The sequence below is a fragment of the Gekko japonicus genome, unplaced genomic scaffold, assembly GCF_001447785.1.
Source record: "Gekko japonicus isolate JY-2015 unplaced genomic scaffold, Gekko_japonicus_V1.1 scaffold441, whole genome shotgun sequence".
Lineage (NCBI taxonomy): Eukaryota > Metazoa > Chordata > Lepidosauria > Squamata > Gekkonidae > Gekko > Gekko japonicus.
The window spans coordinates 916,790-938,589 of NW_015172017.1; the positions used below are offsets into that span (position 1 = coordinate 916,790).

Sequence of the window (21,800 nt, forward strand, 5' to 3'; positions counted from 1 at the left end):
CCCTGCACTTATGCGGAACTGCTATCCTTAAGCAGCTGGCGCGAGCCAAGAGGTGAGGACTCTGCCCGCGTGTCCTTAAGTCTTGCCAGAGCTTTTCCCTTCGCCGTTCAATTAATGGGGGGGGGGGGGCCTGGTGGGCTACTATCCTGCAGCTGCGCTTCCTCGGCTACTTCAGAGCTAGGCGCGGGTGGTTCAAGGCCAGCTGCCGAATCTGGAGGCTCCCAAATCTCTAATTCACTGACTTCAGCTGGCTCAGAGTTGGCTGCATACGGCTCCTCCGCTGAGGAGTCTGCAGCCACGCTGGACTCAGGCTGGCCCACAGCAGACATTGTTGCTGCCCTCCGACACAAGCCTGATGGAACATCTCTGTTCTGCGGGCCCTGCAGAACGGCATCAAATCCCGCAGGGCCCAGATTTCGGCAGAGCGTTCCACCAGGTCGGAGCCAGGGCCAGGAGAGGGAGTCCCGAAGATATGCTTTGGCAGGGCTTTTTTTTGTAGAAAAAGACCAGCAGGAACTCATTAGCATAATCGGCCACACCCTGACACCACAGCCCATTAGCATATTAGGTCACAACTCCCTGTTGCCAGAAGTGCGGTCATCCAGCCACACCCACCTTTTTCTTCTTATCCTGTTTACCTTGTTTGTTGTCAAAACCCAGGGCTCTTTTTGTAGCAGGGACTCCTTTGCATGTTAGGCCACACACCCCTAATGTAGCCAATCCTAATGAGTTTCTGCTATTGGGTGTGGCCTATTATGCTAATGCGTTCCTGCTGGGTGTGGCCAACTCAGGAGCCAGCCGGAACTTCGTTCCTGTGCGTTCCTGCCCAAAAATAGCCCTGTTTGGCCACTGAGATTTGTTTTCAGAAGTGAAGTGACAGTCTCACACTAAAATGACAGGAAAATCCCACTGTTAGATACGGCAGGAGCTGGCTTTGTGATTTATAAGTGGCCGTTCACACAAGTGGTTAGGGCTGTGGTGGCTCAAGTGGTTAAGATGCTGAAATGCACACCGGAAGGTCAGTAGTTCAGCAGTTCAAGACCCGAGTGCTGCATGACGGAGCGGGCTCCCGTCTTGGTCCCAGGTCCTGCCAACCTAGCAGCTCGAAAGCAAGAAACTGTAAGTAGATAAATAGGTACAGCTTCGGTGGGAAGGTAACAGCGTTCCGTGTGCCTCAGCGTGTAGTCATGCCGGCCACATGACCACGGAAACGTCTTCGGACAGCACTGGCTCTTCGGCTTGGGAACGGAGATGAGCACCGTGTCCCTAGAGTCGGATTCGACTGGATTTCAAGCAAGGGAAACCTTTGCCTTTAGTATTAGCTACACCCCGGGTTAGTCCAGTCTCATCAGGTCTTGAAAACTACTCAGGATCACCCCTGGTTAGTATTTGGATGGGAGACCACCCAGGAAGCCCAGGCTTGCTACTCGGGGACAGGCAATGGCAAACCACCACTGTTCGCTTCTTGCCTTGAAAACTCTGTGGGGTCACCACAGAAGTCGGCATTTTCAGCCACCTCACCATAACCAACCCCTTCCGCCTCCTCTTTCTCCTCTTCCCCAGGAGACTTTGTGCTCACAGACCCAACGGGGAAGCCCAGCGGTTCCATCAGCCTCAACCTGGAGTGGAAGCTTCTTTACGTGCCCCCCGAGGATTCCCCGCGGCAGGCCTCCTTGGATCGGGAGGCCCATCGACGGTCTTTGGAGCTCCAGATTGAGAAGGAGCAAGCCACGCTGCAGAGCCCGGTGAGAGAGTCCAAGGGGTTTTGTGCCGTACTGGGCAAAGGCCTTTTCGGACAGAGAAAACTGGCGGAGTAGATGACGGCCAATCGAGCCTGTCCTAAAGCTGATCCTAAGGAGCTGCGGTGGCTCAAGTGGTCAAGACGCTGAACTGCAGGCTGTGGAAGGTCGGTAGTTCAGCAGTTTAAGACCCGGGTGCCGCATGACGGAGTGAGCTCCCGTCTCTAGTTCCAGCTCCTGCCGACCTAGCAGTTCGAAAGCAAGACATTGCAAGTAGATAAATAGGTACCATTTCGGTGGGAAGGGAACAGCGTTCCGTGCGCCTTGGTGTTTAGTCATGCCGGCCACATGACCACGGAAACGTCTTCGGACAGCGCTGGCTCTTCGGCTTGGAAATGGAGATGAGCACCGCAACCCTAGAGTCGGACTTGACTGGCTTTCGAGCAAGGGAACCTTTACCTTTAAAGCTGATCCTAGTGGGCTCGTCTTCTTAGCTCAGGTGCAATTTTGTGCTAGTAGATCGTCATCACACTGACCGGCCGGCCCAGGCTGGCCCGATCTCGTCAGATCTCAGAAGCGAAGCAGAGTGGATCCTGGTTAATACTTGGATGGGAGACCACCAAGGAAGTCCCCACGTCGCCATACAGGGGTGGGCAACGGCAAACCACCTCTGAACAGAGTTCCCTCTAAGCTGAGTTAGTGTGAGCTGGCTCACAGTTCTTTAGCCTCCGGCTCACACATTTTGGTCTTAGCTCAGGAAGGATGGGGCTCCAGAGCGAACTAATTTATGCAGCAGCCTAATTGCTTGCTCACAACTTTAATGCCGGCAGCTCACTAAGCAGAATTTTTGCTCACAAGACTCCACAGCTTAGAGGGAGCATTGCCTCTGAATGTCTTTTGCCTTGAAAACCTGACGGGGCTGCCATGAGCCCTCTCTGATGAAGGCACTTTCCACCACCAAATCGTCATTACCGTAGCAAGAGTCAACTGTGCCTGTGGCTCTTGGGATGGGTGTACTGTAGACCCTACGGTGGACACGCGGAATTGCAACTGATCTCCAGACGGCAGATCTCCGATTCCCCTGCAGAAAATGGCCACTTCAGGGGGGGGGAAACCCTATAGGATACCATATATTCTAGGTGAAATCCCTCCCCACATCCCCCACATAGGCCCAGGGGTCGTTTCGTAGAAAAAGAGCTAGGGGGACTCATTAGCATAACTCATTAGCATATGCCACACCCCCTGACATCACCGGACGTGTGTCATGAGGCCACACCCCCTGACATCACCGGAAGTGTGTCATAAGGCCACACCCACCACTCAGTCAGTTAGTTAGTTGTGGTGGACCTGCAAGGCCGGCGGGAGTGCGAGGAAGCCCCACTAAGGGCCCCCCGCCCCCAACGGTCCCGGCCACCACTGGCCTTGCGGCTCCACTGCTGAGCCCCATTAGGGGCCCGGCGGTGGACCTGCAAGGCCGGCGGGAGTGCGAGGAAGCCCCGCGAAGGCCCTCCCTGGCCCCAGGCAGGGGTGGGGAGAGGCGGGGAGGAAGCAACTTACCCTCCCTCTTCTCCTGCTTCCTCTGGGCTGAATGAGGGCCGGAAGCGGGGCGGCCGGAAGCGGGGCGGGGCTTCGTCGTGTGCCCCGCCCCCCGCATCTCACCCGGGGGAACGGCGATCCCCCGCGATTCCCCCAAATCGACCTCTTCCCCACCCCCTGACATCACCGGAAGTGTGTCAGAAGGCAACACCCACCGCTCGGGCTCCACTGGACTGTTTTGGATTGCTAGCTGGGGGGGGGAACGTGTAGATCTGTCCTCGCAGAGGAGGGAGAGCTTTTACCTGAATAAAACTTGGTCTTAAAGATGCCACTGGACTGTTTTGGGCCGGGGGGCCGGGGGAGGCTCTGCAACTTACCTGGTTGCTTCCTGCTCTTACTGAGGGCTGCTGGGAGCAGGGGGTGGGGCTTGTTGCATGCACCCGCCCCCTGCTCTTTACTGCCGGAGCTCCGCTCCCGTGCGCTCCTGCAGGAAATGACCCCCGCATAGGCCTCTCCCTCCGATCTCCAAGAATTTCCCAAACAGGAATTAGCCACTGTATCTCTACAGTATCCTTTCATGCTGAGGTCCCTCCCAGGGTAGAGTGAAGCGCAGTAATCACAAGAGACCTGGACTCTAATCGCCGCTCGGCCATGTCCCTCTTTCTCAAGCGATCCTGTTAGAAGGAATGGACTGTGCACTGCCTCATAGTAGTGGCACAGACAAGACGTCAGAGGGGGCAACACAGCTAACAAGACAGAGAGTTCAGGACTCTTTTCATGAGGGTGGCCAGTCAACTGGCACCCCTGTTTGTTGCCGGGGGAAACGAGGGAATGGATAGAGGGGCACGCCAGCGTTTCCCAGCAGGCCCGTCGCTACAGTGGGGCGTTTCGGGGCCCTGCCTCCCCCCTGATGAAAAGCTCCACCTCACAAATCGCCGTACCAGAAACCTTATTTTTGAGGATGTTTCCCAAGGGCTCATGGGAATGCTTTTGGAAGACTCGCCCTGACCTTGGTGGTATACAGAAGGACTGGGCTAGCAGGAAGGGGGATTGCTGGAGATGTATTGAAGGTGCCACTCTTGAGTGCCCTTCTGAGCTTTGTAAGCCAGTTTGGTGTGGTGGTGAAGTGCACGGACTCTAATCTGGGAGAACCGGGTTTGATTCCCCACTCCTCCACTTGCAGCTGCTGGATGACCTGGGGCAAGCCATAGTTCTGTCAGAGCTGTTTTTGAAAAGAGCAGTTTCTGGAAAGAGTTCTCTCAGCCCCACCCGCCTCACAGGGTGCCTGTTGTGGGGAGGGGGAGGGGAAGGAGTTTGTAAGCCGCTCTGAGACTCTGAGTGAAGGGCGGGGTATAAATCCAATCTTCTCCTCCTCCTCCTCCTCCTCACACTCTTCTTCGGAAGGGAACTCAAAAGGCATTTAACACGCGGGCTGCCCTGTCCCTCGAAAGGAAGGGCTAGGAAGGCCTCCCCTTTTAAAGACAGACATTCAGATTAATTTAATTAACTGTAATTTAACTGCCCCCTTGAAAATTTAAATGCCTCTGAACAAAAAAGTCCTGGCTATGAAAACTGGGAGTGGCACCACTAGGGTTACCAAGTACCTACCTACGAATCGGCGGGGGACACATGCTTCCCCGCCGGAACATTCTTGCGCGTAACACGGCCGCGTCGCACTATCCTGTCACCCAGACGTGACGTAAGCACGCTGGGCACGTAGCCGGGTGATGCTCCGGCATTGGGGCTGGAAACTCGATGGTACCATCGAGTTTTCAGCCCCATTGCCAGAGCGTCGCCCAGCTACATGCCCACGTCATGTCTGGGCGACAGGATAGTGCAGCGCCTGTGTTTTCCCCGCGGGAATGTTCCCGCCAAGAACTATACGTCCCCCGCCGATTTGTGGTAAGTACGTGGTAGCCCTAGGCACCACAGATGCGGGCAAGAGGTCAACTCACCTTGCCTTTTGGCAGGACAGGACCTCTGCCCTGGCACTGCATGAAGCGCCAAACTGATTTGCTTCTCTCATGCCCGTCCAGGCTCCAAGCCCCACTGCCCCCTTGAGGTCCCAGCACCAGAGGAAGAAGCCGCGTCTCAGCCTGCCGGAGCCTGACAGGCACCCTCAGAAGCGCGCAGAGTTGGAAAAGAGAACCAGGGGAGCGGCTCAAGCGAGTTCAGTATCAGAGCGCAGAAGACATGGTGGAAAGGAAGCCGTGGACAGTGCCATCCACAAGGTACGAGAGAAGGCACAGGCCTATTAGATGTCGTCAGGGCTTTTTTTGTAAAAAAAAGCCCAGCAGGAACTCATTAGCATATTAGGCCACACCCCCGACAGCACAGCTCATTACCATATTAGGCCACACCCCCATGTTACCAGAAGTGTGGTCATCCAGCCACACCCACCTTTTGCTCCTTATTCTGTTCACCTTGTTTGTTGTCAAAACCCAGGGCTTTTTTTGTAGCAGGAACTCCTTTGCATGTTAGGCCACACACCCCTAATGTAGCCAATCCTAATGAGTTCCTGCTGTTGGGTGTGGCCTATTATGCTAATGAGTTCCTTGGCCAGCTTGGGAGCCAGCCGGAACTCCGTTCCTGTGCGTTCCTGCCCAAAAATAGCCCTGGATGTCGTCAGTTGGGCAACTCACGTTTTAAGCATCTAATCGAGGGGTCCCCATGGGCATCCACCACTGCCTTTCCTGGCTCCCACTAAGTGTTTTTAGAAGGTGGGCGAGGCCAGGTAGGGCTTTTGCCCAGCAAGCCTGATTGGCCACCGTAGATCTGATTAGCTGTGCAGATTTCTTAAAAAAAAAATTCATCACAGCACAAGGATCTTCGCTGCGTGACTGAAATAAGCTGCAGCGGCCATTTTGTGACCGGCTGTGCCTCCTGCGTCAGCCATTTTGTGGTTGCCCCCACCATGCTGTGTTAGACTTCCAAAGCTGCCCACGGGCTCAAAAGGGTTGAGGATCCCTGTTCTAGTCCATCGCTTGAATTCAGAACAAACTTTTGCTCTATGAGAGCTAGAAACTTGCCAGAAAGGAAAAAAAAATTATCAACATGTCTCGGTATCCCTTGGGTGCCTCCATTTGGTATCACAAAATCCATTCCCTAGTCTAACAGAAGTGCGCACATTGTGGTAAAATTTCAGTGTCTCTGTGTTAAGATACTCCTGAACACTGGGAGCAGGGGAGACAGATTTGTGTAAGAACACAAGAGCCCGGCTGGATCTGACCAGTGGTCCATCTAGTCCATCATCCTGTCTCACACAGTGGCCATCCACTTCCTCTGGAGGTCCAGCAACAGGGCAGAGAGGCCGAGGCCTTCCCCTGATGCTGCCTCCTGGCACTGGTATTCAGAGGCTGACTGCCTCTGAACGTAGAGGTTCCTTTTATTCACCGTGGTTAGTAGCCACTGATAGACCTCTCCTCCATGAATCTGCCTCATCCCCTTTTAAAGTTCAACCAACGAGATGGTACATAGGGTTGCCAAGTACCTACCTACGAACCAGCGGGGGACACATGCTCCCCTGTCGGAAGATTCTTGCTTGTAACACAGGCGCCGCCCGGCTACGTGCCTATGTCACATCTGGGCGACGGAATAGTGCAGCGCCTGAGTTTTCCCTGCAGGAATGTTCCCGCAAAGAACTATATATCCCCTGCCGAATCAAGGTAAGTACTTGGGAGCCCTGGTTGAGTATGAAAACCACAAGAAAAAACAACTGTGTAACAAGCCACTTCAACCTTATCGTCTATAAACTACAAGTCTCTATTAATGCAATGAATTGTTGCAACAAATTCTAGTGGTACGGTACCTGCAGTAGAATCCAAACCAACTCTTATATTATACTTCATACATTCACAAATTAGTAATGCAATAAAGAATAATATGTACAGTTCATGCCATCTCCCATCAGGGAAAAAATGAATTCTACTAACACTTCCACCACTGATGTGGGTGTTGTTCCTGTGATTAACCATCTCTTTTATGCTATAAGCATCATAAAGTTCCTTAGGTTTTGCTCCAATTAATCCTGAAGGAATTAATTGTGTAGAAGCTGGGGAATAAATGCTGTCTTCCAAAAGCTGGGAAATGAGTAATATCTTCCCATAGGTTTGCTGGCTGTTATCCCTGTTTCCCCAAGATGCTTTATCAAGAAATAAATCTTGGCCCCGGCCACATGTGCCGGAAAACGCGGGGGTGGGGGGAGAGGCATGGCTATTTGCACCGTCGCATTCTGATCCGCCATTATGCGATCAGACACGATGGTGGCGCACCAGGGTTTCGTCCTTTGGTGCGCGTTGCAAAGAGGACGGCCGGGGGGAATAAGGGCTTGCCGGCACAATCACACCAAACAAGTCTGTCTGCAGCCCGTGGCAAACCATTTGCTAGTAAATCTTTGCAGGTACTTTTTAGCTGCGCATCTTCGGCGGCACGCCACGGGTTGGCCATGGTGCGCTATGCTTCCGAGATGTTGTGTTGTGATCGCGCCTCGAAAATCCACCCAGCATTCGTGCCTTTCGCGCGGCAAATTCTCTGTGTGACCGGAGCCCTTATTTTGCCAGTGCTGTATAGTCACAATGAAGTAAGAGGGTCGCCAGACCTCTGCAATGCTTCTTTATTTGATTTAGAAATGAACCTTTATTTATTTATTTATTTATTTACTTCCAATTTATACCCCACCAGACCTCTGCAATGCTTCTTAGAAATGAACCTTTATTTATTTATTTATTTATTTATTCCAATTTATACCCCGCCTTGCCGGTACAAACTGGGCAATGTTTCCCACCGGTTTCAAGAGTCTTTTAAAGCTGTTTATTCTTGTGGCCATCACTGCACCCTCTGGTAGCAAATTCCAGATCTTAAACATTCTCTGTGTAAAGAAGTATTTTCCATTTGTGTGGTGGTTAGTGTTTAACGAGGACTGGAGAAAGGGGGGTTAAAAATTCCCCACCCAGTCATGAAGCGGCTCAGTGGATTCCCTTGGGCCAGACAGGCTCTCTCTGTTACCCCAGCCTACCTTGCCGCATTGTCGGGAGGATAACATGGAGAATTACGCACACCACCCTGTGCTGCTTGGCAGAAGGCAGGAATAATGATACGATATATAGAAGAGACACTCTCCGTTCTTTAACATGCACGAGGCATACAGATTAGGCTTCTCCAGTTGCCTTTGCTTGTTTGGCAGACGCAATTTTGCTTCCATTCATTCTGGAGACGCCAAGGTCTGCAGTTCTCATATCCGCACCAAGTAAGCATTTATGTCCCAGCAGGTGGCACTGGACAAACTCAAAGAGGAGGAGGAAGAAGAAACGCCAGCTGTTGCAGAGGAGGGCTGGCCAGCAAGACGCCAGGATCCAGAAGCCGAATCGAGGGCACCCACAGAAGTGGCCGCACCGAAGGATGCTGGTAGGTGTCAAAGGGTCAGCGTGATACCCAGTGACCAGAGCAGGCAGTTTCTTCGTCAAAGGCAAGGGAAAGAAGAGTAGGGAGAGATAAGATGATATGCAGAACACAGGCAGTGAGCATCCGATCAAGCTGCTCAGGGTTGTTCTCTTAGAATTTCAGAGGTGTCAAACTCATTTGTTGCAAGGGCCGGATCAGACATAAATGTCACTCTGTTGGGCCAGGCCACAGGTGCCATACAATATAATGCCAGGTACCGGAGAGGTAAACTTTATAAAGGTCACAGACCAACCCAATTAACGATATTATTTTTACTCAGAATTCCTAGCAGTGAACGCAATTGATTTACTGGGTAGCCCACAAAAGCCCCAATAATTGTATTCAATCATACACAAGACTAGGTTTTTCCGAAGGGGTGCCGTAGAGGGGGGAGCAATGTTCCCTCTAAGCTGTGGAGCCTTGTGAGCAAAAATTCTACTTTGTGAGCTCCTGGCATTAAAGCCGTGAGCGAGAGATTTGGCTACTGCGTAAATTAGTCTGCTCTGGAGCCATCCCTCCTGAGCTAAGACAAAAATGTGTGAGCCGGAGGCTAAAAATCTGTGAGCTAGCTCATACTAACTCAGCTTAGAGGGAACACTGGGGGGAAGTACCTTACATTTCCATACATAGCAGCTGCTTGTGGGCCAGGTAAGAGCCCTGGACGGGCCAGTTCCGGCCCCCGGGCCTTATGTTTGACACCCCAGTCTTAGATTTATTATTTATTTATTTTATCTTTAAATTTATATCCCGCCCTCCCCGAAGGCTCAGGGCGGCTCACAAGGGGCATGAATGCCCAAGTTAAAACGTTAAAACAGTACAGAATAATATAAAATACAATAACTACAGTACACTAAAATTTACTTTACGGTGCTCTGAAATTAGTTAACTATAAAATTCAAGATGGGGTTCTAAAAATACTAACAAGCAACAATAATAACAGTCAATATAGCAGCAACAATGTACGTCCATACAGCGTTGTTCTCTGCCAGGCACGTCTTGCACCCTCAATAGTCCCCGCTCCGGGGGTGGTCAATTTGCGGGACCAATAAGGGGGACGTAGATAGAACGATGGTGATGATGGCAACATGATGATGATGCCGTAATGATGGTGGCGGCGGCTCCTACTCAAAGGCCTAGATGGTTTAGACACATTCATGGAGGAGCTATGATGCATGATAGCTAAGTGGAACTACCCTGGCTAGAAGCGGCATACCCCTGAACACCAGTTTATGGGGAACGATAGTATGGAGATACTGTCTTTTGTGACGTGCTTCCTGGTTTCTTGGAGGCACCTGGTTGGCCACTTGTGGGAATCAGGGTGCTAGATTAGGTAGATCTTTGCTGTGATCTAGCAGTGTTCTTCTGTTGGTATCTGAAACCACAAAGGATGCAGCTGAGATGTGGCTTCTAAGCATCTGTGGACCACAGCTTATCTTCTCCAATGACTGAGCTGAGGAAGCTTAATGAGACCAAGGGGAGGAGGGAACCTCTATGGTCACGGTCTCTCCCTTTTTGCCCACAGCCTCTGAGGAAGCAGAGAGCACCAGTGAGGCTCCGACCACAGATAGCGACGAAGTGGTGGTAGCAGCACCCGGGATGCAGGAGCCTCCGGAGCTGGTAAGTATGAAGTCATAAGAAACTCAGAAGAGCCCTGATGGATCAGACCAATAGTCCAGCGTCCTGTCTCACATGGTGGCCTACCAGTTCCTCTGGAGGGCCAACAACAGGGCATTGAGGCCGAGGCTTTCATAAGAAACTCAGAAGAGCCCTGCTGCTGGATTAGACCAATAGTCCAGCGTCCTGTCTCACATGGTGGCCTACCAGTTCCTCTGGAGGGCCAACAACAGGGCATTGAGGCCGAGGCTTTCATAAGAAACTCAGAAGAGCCCTGCTGGATCAGACCAATAGTCCATCTAGTCCAGCATCCTCTCTCACACAATAGCCAATCAATTCCTCTGGACCGCCAACAATGGGGGATAGAGGCTGAGACCTTCATAAGAACCTCAGAAGAGCTCTGCTGGATCAGACCAGTGGTACTTCTAGTCCAGCATCCTCTCTCACAGTAGCCAATCAGTTCCTCTGGACCACCAACAATGGGGGATAGAGGCTGAGACCTTCATAAGAACCTCAGAAGAACCCTGCTAGATCAGACCAATGGTCCATCTAGTCCAGCATCCTATCTCACACAGTAGCCAATCAATTCCTCTGGACCACCAACAATGGGGGATAGAGGCTGAGACCTTCATAAGAACCTCAGAAGAACCCTGCTAGATCAGACCAATGGTCCATCTAGTCCAGCATCCTATCTCACACAGTAACCAACCAGTTCCTTTGTTTGGCCAATAACAAAGGATAGAGGCCAAGGTCTTCCCCTGAGGTTGCCTCCTGTGTCTGGGATTCAGAGGATTAATGCTTCCGAACGTGGAGGTTCCCCTCAGCCACCATGTTTAGTAGCCGTTGACGGACCTAATGCTCCATGAATCTATCTAATCCCCTTTGAATGTTGTTTATTCCTGTGGCCATCACACATTTTAATCACTCTCTGTGTAAAGTAGTCTTTCCTTTTGTCCGCCCTGAACCTGCTGCCCATCAGCTTCATTGGTTGCCTTCCAGTTCTAGCCTTTTGGGAGTGTCTTCCATTGAAGTGGGGTGTGGGCCACATTGAAAGCTATTGGATCTTTAACTAAGTTGTTTCTGAGGGGTTCAGCCCCATCACAGTCTACTCCTGAAGACCACTGACAGCTGAATGTATGAACTGTTGACAGAGCGATAACGAAAGTTCTGTTGGCCCTCCTAACCCTACTGGCGAATGGCCAGGCTTTGGCTAAGGTAAGGCTTCTCCCCGGGCCAATTATTTTACCTCAGGTAGTGATTCTCGGTCTTGTGTGAGAAACCTACTGCAGGCAACACGGAAAGAGGAGCTGGTCTGAACACCCGAGACTGGTGGAAGGGGATGGAGGGAGATTTGTAACGATGGGGTTTCAATCTTGGCTCGACCTACCTCCCAGGGTTGTTGTGAAGATAAAATGGAGGAGAGGTGAATAAATGTGTTCCACTCTGGGTCCCCGCTGGGGAGAACGGTGGGGCATAAAAATTAGCATATGAGGCTAGCCCAGCCTCATCAGAGCTCGGAGAGAGCCAGCGTGGTATCATGGTTAAAGAGCAACAGACTCTAATCTGTAGGACCAGGTTTGATTCCACACTCCTCCACATGCAGCCAGCTGGGTGACCTTGGGTCAATCACAAGTACTCTCAGAGCTCTCTCAGCCCAAAACATGTCTAGCTTACCATCCAGTGGTGCATAACACCTAAAAAGCTAGAGCTTCAGGGTGCCAGACAATCCTAGGATCCCCTGGCTATACTACACACAATGCTATATGGTAATTAATGAAGTAGTCAGATCTCGGAAGCTCAGCAGGGTCCACATGAAGCCGCCCTGAGCCTTCGGGGTAGGGCGGGACATACATCTAAATCTAAATAAATAAATAAATAAAATAAAGCCCACATTTCCCTGGGTCAGCCTATCAATTCCCACACCGGCTCTCGGTGCAAGCAAGACTGTTCTCTGGCCAAGACCCCAGAGGGCCTTCACCAGCCAGAGGGGTATTGGAAAGGGCTGTCAAGTCATAGCTGGCTTAGGGCAATCCTGTGAGATTTTCAAGACAAGAGACCTTCAGAGGTGGTTTGCCTTTGTCTGCCTCTGCATAGCAACCCTGGGCTTCCTTGGTGGTCTCCCACCCAAGTACTAACGGAAGCTAACCCTGCTGAGCTTCCGAGATTCATTAATTACCATCTAGCATTGTGTGTAGTATAGCCAGGGGATCCTAGGATTGTCTGGCAGCCTGAAGTTCTAGCTTTTTCAGTGTTATGCACCACTGGGTGGTAAGCTAATGTTTTGGGCTGACTTAACAGGGCTCTTTTTGTAGCAGGAACTCCTTTGCATATTAGGCCACACCCCCTTAATGTAGCCAATCCTCCAAGAGCTTACAGTGCTCTCCTTACAGGGGATACTGTAAGCTCTTGGAGGATTGGCTACATTAGGGGTGTGTCGCTTAATATGCAAATGGGTACCTGCTACAAAAGAGCCCTGGGGCTGAGAGAGCTCTGAAGGAGCTGTGACTGGCCCAAGGTCACCCAGCTGGCTTCATGTGGAGGAGAAGTGGAGAATCAAGCCCGGTTCTCCAGATTAGAGTCTGTTGCTCTTTAACCACACTGATACCACACTGGCTCTCTCCGAGCTCTGATGAGGCTGGGCTAGCCTCATATGCTAATTTTTATGCCCCACCTTTCTCCCCAGCGGGGACCCAGAGTGGAACACATTTATTCACCTCTCCTCCATTTTATCCTCACAACAACCCTGGGAGGTAGGCAGTGTTCCCTCTAAGCTGAGTTAGTGTGAGCTAGCTCACAGTTTTTTAGCCTCCGGCTCACATATTTTTGCCTTAGCTCAGGAAGGATGGCTCCAGAGCAAACTGATTTATGCAGTAGCCTAATGCCTTGCTCACGACTTTAATGCCAGCAGCTCACAAAGTAGAATTTTTGCTCACAAGACTCCACAGCTTAGAGGGAACATTGGAGGTAGGTCGAGCCAAGATTGTGTGACTGGCCTGAGGACAACCAACAACTTTCAGTGGCGGAGTGGTGATTCGAACCTGGGCTTCCCAGGTCCTAGTCCAGCACTCTAACCACTGCACCACACTGCCTGTTCCACACTTACCAATCCCGTGAACACTCACAGGGAATTGTCTGTCCTTGCAACTCTCATCATCAACATCTCTGAGGAGGCTGATTCTCCCCTGTGGATCTTGTAACACTCCAAGTACAGATGCTGGTGGTCAGACATGATCCCATTGGCAGTTACAAGCATAGAAAGCTTCAAGAGGGGATTGGATAAATGTATGGAGCAGAGATCCATCAGTGGCTATTAGCCACACGGTATAGATGGAACACTCTGTCTGGGGCAAGTGTACCTTATTGGGTATTGTAAATAAGAAGCGGGAGACTGACCAGTTATGAAGGTGCACAGATAGTTTATATAGTTATAAAGGTGAATATATACAGAGATATTTACAGGCTATTGAACAGCATGTCATGCCTTAGTCTATGAGAACTGAGTCCCCATCCATTTTACTAAGCTGATAGCTATTATGCTAAACCCCAGCCAATCTCTAACAAGGTGATGTAATCACTAACTCTAACAAGACCCGAAAGAGCAACACCTGCTAGAAAACACCTGGCTGTAAAATTACATGACTACTAGCATGACAGCTAGGTCTGACAAACAGATCAAACTGATCTATAGTAACTGCTTGCTACCTCTATCAATCTCTGACATATATCTCAATAATCCTCTGTATTCTTGGTGCTTGTGGGGCAACAGTGGGAAGGCTTCTGGAGTTCTGGCCCTACTGGTGGGCCTTCCTGATGACACCTGGGTTTTGGCTGCTGTGTGACACAGAGTGTTGGACTGGATGGACCACTGGCCTGATCCAACATGGCTTCTCTTACGTTATGTCTGAGGCAGTGATGGTCTATATTCTTGGTGCTTGGGGAGTAACAGTGGGAGGTCTTCTGGAGTCTCGCCCTGCTGGTGGACCTCCTGATGGCACTTGGGTTTTGGCCACTGTGCAACACAGAGTGTTGGACTGGATGGGCCACTGGCCTGATACAACATGGCTTCTCTTACGTTCTTATGTCTGAGGCAGTGATGGTCTATATTCCTGGTGCTTGGGGAGTAACAGTGGGAGGTTTTCTGGAGTCTGGCCCTGCTGGTGGACCTCCTGATGGCACCTGGGTTTTGGCCACTGTGCGACACAGAGTGGTGGACTGGATGGGCCACTGGCCCGATTCAACATGGCTTCTCTTATGTTCTTAATAAATAATAATAATACTTTCAGTTTATTAATCGCTTTCCCCAGTAGGCTCAAAGCGATGTACAGTTACACATTAGACAGGGGACTAACAATGTTCAAAGGGGATAGGGAGGACAACATATATTCATTTTTAATTGTACACGCTGTCACTGCACGGTGTAAACGTCTTCTGGCTTGGCTCAGTCATTTTCCGAACGGCTGCTTGTCGACCAGGCTTCAGGACCCGTATGTCACATCGCCACACTGCCACCGCCTGGCCGGAGACATCCACTGCAGGGATTTTTGTAGCCAAGAAGTTCTTCCGCCTTTTCCCGAACCTCGACCAGGAAGTCCCGACCGTCAACTAACGCCCTCCCACAAGGGAGATTGGTGTGCCCACCCTCTCTAAGGAGTGGTTCCCATTTTATCTACTCGCCGAAGCTTTCGAATCGCTGGGTGGACGATGAGCTGGGGACAACAGGCTGGCTGCTCACACCAGCGCGGGGCTCGAACTAACACAGTTCGGATGTTAAGACAGTGGGATATACCCACTGTGCCACCGCTTGGCCCGCTTTAACCAAATTGCCCTTCCTCCCTAATGGTTCTAAGAGTTTCAGCCAAGCTGTTTCTGAACAAGGGACTCTGTTTTGTACTCCTTAGCGGCTTTTAGACCGAATTCGCGTGGAGGTGGTCTCTCTCAGCCTACACCCAGACAGCGAACCAGTCGCCAATGAGGGCATCCAGCAACTCTATGTGGAGTACCACTTCCCGGGAGTGCCGCTGGAGGAAACGGAGACCCCCTTCTCATTACGGAAGCCTCTCGGAGGCCAGGAGATCTACTTCCACTTCAGCAAGGGTGAGTGCATAGTAGGACTCTCGTGACATATGGAATCTGTAGGCGGGAGGGGGACGGCTTCCCTAGCCGCTTGCTGGGCTCATTGGCAGGCAGACGCATCAGCATCCGGGCCCCCAAGATGAACGTTAAGTCTTCTTTACAAATTCTGTATCCATCTTTGGTAGGCCCCACTAGCTCTTAGAAAGTAAAAACTGCTCCATTTGAACCCTGGACACTGCTGATGGGCTGTGCATGCTCGGTTGTAGTCATTTTGGTTAGTTTTAATGCTGACGTTTGTAATTATGTTACCTGTGTCAGATTGTAATGGCCTTTGGAAACAGACAATAAACTTTTTCAGGGCTCTTTTTGTAGAAAAAGCCCAGCAGGAACTCATTAGCATAATAGGCCACACCCAACAGCAGGAGATCGTTAGCATATTAGGCCACACCCCTGACAGCACAGCTCATTAGCACATTAGGCCGCACCCCCATGTTACCAGAAGTGTGGTCATCCAGCCACACCCACCTTTTGCTTGTTATTCTGCTTACCTTGTTTGTTGTCAAAACCCAGGGCTTTTTTTGTAGCAGGGACTCCTTTGCATGTTAGGCCACACACACCTACTGTAGCCAATCCTAATGATTTTCTGCTGTTGGGTGTGGCCTATTATGGTAATGAGTTCCTGCTGGGCGTGGCCAACTTGGGAGCCAGCCGGAACTCCGTTCCTGCCCAAAAATAGCCCTGCTTTTACTACTACTGTCTACTACAAATTGATCATCCATGTAATACTCCAGTACAATAAGCTGAACCAGTTAAATACCATGAATGTACAGGGAAAACTTTCCAAGCACTTTCAATAATTTCATTAAGCTCCCCCCATTTTAAATCAACTTTTTGTCCTAGGTTAGGTGTGCACAATGGTATTATAATACTGCTCATACACCTCCTATTTTATAGTTAAACTGATGAATAGGAGAATGCAGATTCTTTGTTGAGAACACCCCTGTTCACAAGTTACAGTGAATGCATGGATCATCCCTGAACAGTGTACTCGATTGTTCTTTGTATGCGCATCGAGTTAATTCTCATCTTCTAGACAATGCATGTACACCTGAATGTGATACAAGCCCCATATTTACCCAGGGACTGGTCCCCCATTCCGTTCTTAAACCGAATGCACGTTGGCTATTCCTTACAAGCAGATGGTATATGCAGGAAGTTGGTATACAGACAAGATGTTCCCGCATTCACTGCTTTTACACCTGTTGAATGAATACCCTTTTAGTGCACTTTACGGCTGGATTTTTAGAGTGAAACTGCAAAACCCACTTGCGATGGATCACAGAAGTGCACTGGAGGTGGATTGAAAGTGGCAGCATTTGACTGTGTTCTCTGGTGGATGGATGGAGGGGGGGGGGAACCACACCGTTTTGTGTACATCCACGTGCTCAGCGTGAATCGGCTCAAATTTATTTTTATTTATTATATTTATATCCCGCCCATCCTGCGAACAGGCTCAGGGCGGCTAACAAGAGCGGTACAATGTACCTCATTGGCGTAAACCATAAAAGTCTAAAACAACATAAAAAGTACATACTGACTAACAAATGCAAAACCCACCCTGCATTCTTCTCCTGCAGTGATTAAACTGGACCCGGACCCAGCCAGCATTCAGAGGCAGCTGCTGTTTTCCATGCTGGTGGTGGAGGAGCCACCGCATAACCAGTGAGCATCCCCTTGCGCACCCCTCCCCCCTAACTTGCCAGAGGGGGGACAGTGTGCCCACAGCCCCTGGATTCACGGTGTTCTTCCTTCAATACAGGCTGCAGTTCGTAGTGGTGAGTGAACCTCTGCCCGGGGCCAGAGGAGAGTGTGAGGACGTGGGCTTTGCCTATCTGGACCTGCGGCAGATCCTCCTGACAGGAAGTGACGTCCTGCAGCAGAACCTGCCAGGTAGTAGTAGTAGTAGTAGTAATAATAATAATAATAATAATAATAATAATAATAATAATACTTTAGATTTATTAATCGCTTTCCCCACAAGTGGGCTCAAAGTGATTTACAGTTACTCTTTAGACAGGGGACTAATAATGTTTTTCATAGGGGATAGGGAAGACAACATATAATTCATTTAAGTTGCACACGCAGTAGATTCTTCCGCCTTCCGGGTCCAGACCAGGACGTCTCCAACCGAGAGCTAACACCTTCCCAGAAGGGAGTCTCTAAGGAGTGGTTCCCATTTTATCTACCCGCTGAGGCTTTCGAATCACTGGGTGGACGATGAGCTGGGGAAGACAGGCTGGCTGCTCACACCAGCGCGGGGCTCGAACTGACACAGTTCGGATGTTAAGGCAGTGGGATATACCCACTATGCCACCGCTCCCGCTAAGAAGCTGCATCCCATCTGCACTGGATCCCATCTGCACTGAAGTCTAGGGCACCCCCAGCCAGTGTTCCCTCTAAGCTGAGTTACTGTGAGCTAGCTCACAGTTTTTTTAGCTTCCGGTTCACACATTTTTGCCTTAGCTCAGGAAGGAGGGCTCCAGAGCTAACTAATTTATGCAGTCGCCAAATTGCTCACTCACAACTTTAATGCCAGTCGCTCCCAAAGGAGGATTTTGGCTCATGGGACTCCACAGCTTAGAGGGAGCATTGCCCCCAGCCTTGTTGTGCTTGTGGCGGAGGCAGCATGTCCTTGGGGTAAGATGGGCTGAGTTCCAAGGTGGCCCCCAAAACGTCTTAAGCCCCGTTCATTTTGGAGGCTGTTCACCGTCGTCACACAGTACAGTGGCTTAACCAAACTACAGTGAATGGCTTACTGTGACCGTCTGAATGCAGGTCACTGTGGCTAGGCCGGTGGCAGAAAGCACCTCCAAGTCTTATGACGCTGTCGTTTTCAAGGCAAGAGATGCTTAGGGGTGGGTGGCTGTTGCCTGTGTTGCCATAGCAGCCCTGGACGTCTTTGGTGGTGGCCCATCTGACTACTAACCAGGACCGACCCCTGCTTAGCTTCCTGGGAGGTCTGGGCCATCCAGGGCACGGCATGGTTAGGATTTGTCAAACCGGCATGCAGAAGCGTGGTGACAAGTTGGCTCGGTAACCTCAGTTCGTCTGAAGGATGGTTTCAGGTGTTGTGTGAATGCAGGGGTCATTTCATAGAAAAAGAGGTGCAGCTCATTAGCATAACTTATCTGCATAGGCCACACCCCCTGACATCACCTGAAGTGTGTCAGAAGGCAACACCCACCGCTCAGGCTCCACTGGACTGTTTTGGATTGCTAGCTATTTGGGGGGGAGGGAGGAGTACAAATCTGCCCACGCAGAGGAGGGAGAGCTTGTACCTGAATAAAACTTGGTCTTAAAGGTGCCACTGGATGGTTTTGGACTGGGGGGAGCTCTGCAACTTACCTGGCTGCTTCTTGCTCTGACTGAGGGCTGCTGGGAACAGGGGGCGGGGCTTGTTGCACGTGCCCGCCCCCTGGGCTCTTTACTACCGGAGCTCTGCTCCTGCACGCTCCTGCAAGAAATGACCCCTGTGTGAATGTGAGATCCTGGCTTGTTCCCTGGGGCTCCTCCAGCCCCAGTGCAGGCTGGGATATAAGCAAAGTAAACGTGGAAAAACACCGTGTTAAAACAAAACACACAATTCTGGTATGCTACTGTGCCTTCATATATTCATTTAAATCATATACTTAAATGTACAATAAAGACCCTCGTGTATCTTGTTATAGTACATTGATAACAAAACCCTAAATATCTATCTTGTAGAAAAGTCCACAGCTACAGAGACGAATATGCAGACATGATTCAGTGCTGTAGACTCTCTTGCTTTCTGATGAGAGATGCAACAGTCGTCAATGCCAATATCATAGGCTGTTTTGTGTTCCAAAAAGAGATGCAGCAAGCATTGAAGCAACACACCTCACGGGTGTTTTCCCACATTTACTCAACCTTACCGTGTTTTCTGTGTGTTCGTTGTCATTCCTCATTGGGATATAAGCTAAGCCGGGGGGCGGAGACAAGGTGACGAACCAGGATCTGAATGGCCACCTGCTCGCTGAAGCCCGGTTTGACAAGGCAACCGCAGTGGACATAAAGCACAGCTTCATATGACGCCTGAACTGAGGTTTTGGTTGCTCCGGATTCGAACAGCTAGATCCAGTAACACCTCAGAGGCCAACAAGATGTGCAGGGTAGAAGCTTTCGAGAGTCAAACTCCCTTTGCAGGCTTCGACTCGAGGAAGGTTATGGCCAGTGTTCCCTCTAAGCTGAGTTAGTGTGAGCTAGCTCAGTTTTTTAGCCTCCGGCTCACACATTTGTCTCAGCTCAGGAAGGATGGCTCCAGAGCAAACTAGCTTATGCAGTAGCCAAATCGCTCGCTCACAACTTTAATGCCAGTAGGTCACAAAGTAGAATTTTTGCTCACAAGACTCCACAGCTTAGAGGGAGCATTGCTTATGACCCCCCCCCCCCAATTTTGTTGGTCCCTAAGTTGCTACTGGTCTCGAATGTAGAAGAGGAGGAGGTTTGGATTTATACCCCGCCTTTCACTACCCGAAGGAGTCTCAGAGCGGCTTACAGTCTCCCTCCCCTTCCCCTCCCCACAACAGACACCCTGTGAGGTAGGTGGGGCTGAGAGAGCTCTTGACAGAAACGGCTGTTTGAAGAACAGCTGTGCCAGAACTATGGCTTGCTGCCCCTGTGAATCTGTATTGAAAACACATCTTCGGTGTCTTCCCCCTAGCAAGCGTGATAGAAACACTGTTAATGAATGCTACGCTCATGTTTTCCAGGTACCAGCCTGTCATGTCCACAGCAAAATGCTGCTGCATCTCTTTATGGTATTAATTACAACAAACCAGACCACGGTGTATGTAAGCTAAGTAAAACACTAAATCACCGTGTATAATTTTACAAGTTTTATAACTTTTTTATATATGCTAAGTATAAATTTTTAGAGTATTTTTGGAGTAATTAACAAGAATACTGCTTAAGCGTTAACCATGAAGCTCAACATATATAACTCCTATGGTGATATTTACAGCCAGTAATGAAGTCTTATCTTAGACTCAAGGTCCTAATGTGATACACTCAAAAATACTCTAAAAATTTATACTTCGCATATATTAAAAAAGATTTAAAAAATTGTAAAATTATACACGGTGATTTAGTGTTTTACTTAGCATCTCCTTATGGGCCTGCCCTTTCTAACCTCTCTTATCTTACGTCTCTGCTGAGAGCCAATTTGGTGTAGTGGTTGAGTGCGTGGCCTCTATTCTGGGGGAACCAGGTTTGATTCCCCACTCCTCCGCTTGCACCTGCTGGAAGACCTTGGGCAAGCCGTAGTTCTGATAAGAGCTGTTCTTGAAAAAGAGCAGTTTCTGTCAGAGCTCTCTCAGTCCCACCCACCTCACAGGGTGTCTGTTGTGGGGAGGGGAAGGGAAAGGCGTTTGTAAGCACCTCTGAGACTCCAGTGAAGGGCGGGGCATAAATCTAATCTCTTCTTCTTCTTCTTCTTTCAGTTGTCAGTCCCCTGGACCCCAACAATAGCATTGGTCTGCTGAGAGTCTCTGTGGAAGCGGCGGCTGCCCTGCGCCTCATCTACTGGGCGGGCAAAAGAACAAGCAGCGAGGGGGTGTGACCGGCAGGGTGCTGAGCACGGAACAGGTTCTAGGACCAAACTCAACCAAACCTGGGGTTGTGGGGTGGCGGGTGGGGTGTCGTTTGCGAGGAAGAAGCCAACCAATAAACTTTCCAAATCCTTAAAAAAAAACAATTTTTATTGATCAGTTTTTTTTTCCAAAGTCAAAAATACCGAGTGCTAACGGCTACGAAAAAAAGAGGATCCGAGAAAGCCCCCTCCCCGCCCTGAATCAGTGACCCCCCCCCCCGAGAAGAAAAGCAAAGGGGGGGGGAAGGGCAGAGGGCAGGCGATGAATTCGACCCCTCCTGTCCCCCCTCCCTCTCCTAAAACACTTTGCTCACTGGAGACCTGACGGAGAAAAAGAAAACAGATACATACGGACAGCGCCTGACAATCTGAAAAAATTAGCAAGAGCCCTTTTCTCCGCGTGCCTCTCTTTCCTCCCCTCCCCGTCACTGTTCCGAGATGGGAGTCTTCTGCACGCTGCGGGGTTTCAATGTGAGAAACTGAACGGGGAAGGCCCCGTTTTCCCCAGCAGCGCCTGGCGTCTGCTTCACTGAAGCGCTTGTTCTCAGGTGCAAATCTCAGGCCGGCAGTCCCCCCTCCCCCTCCGATCTGTCCAAGAACAAAGATCCTGGGAGTCAAGGAAAGGAGCGGCGGGGGGAGATAGCTCAAAGTCGGTAGACCCCCTGGGAGAGGGGGAAAGACGAGGGCGAAAGAAAAGAAGTGACGGGAACGGCAGAGAAGCGCATCGCTGA

The 21,800-nt window shown here is 50.4% G+C and overlaps 1 protein-coding gene across 1 annotated transcript in view; it reads left to right on the plus strand.

The window, feature by feature from the left end:
• Window positions 1–21,039, plus strand: part of RPGRIP1 (retinitis pigmentosa GTPase regulator interacting protein 1) — a 57,947-nt gene extending 36,908 nt beyond the window's left edge. The window contains exons 19-26 of the mRNA XM_015420432.1: window positions 1,564–1,745; window positions 5,312–5,506; window positions 8,543–8,678; window positions 10,237–10,347; window positions 15,246–15,422; window positions 17,039–17,123; window positions 17,221–17,351; window positions 20,921–21,039. Of these exons, the coding sequence (XP_015275918.1) occupies window positions 1,564–1,745; window positions 5,312–5,506; window positions 8,543–8,678; window positions 10,237–10,347; window positions 15,246–15,422; window positions 17,039–17,123; window positions 17,221–17,351; window positions 20,921–21,039 (1,136 nt within the window). The remainder of the gene's footprint in view (window positions 1–1,563; window positions 1,746–5,311; window positions 5,507–8,542; window positions 8,679–10,236; window positions 10,348–15,245; window positions 15,423–17,038; window positions 17,124–17,220; window positions 17,352–20,920) is intronic.
• Window positions 21,040–21,800: the final 761 nt, after the last annotated feature.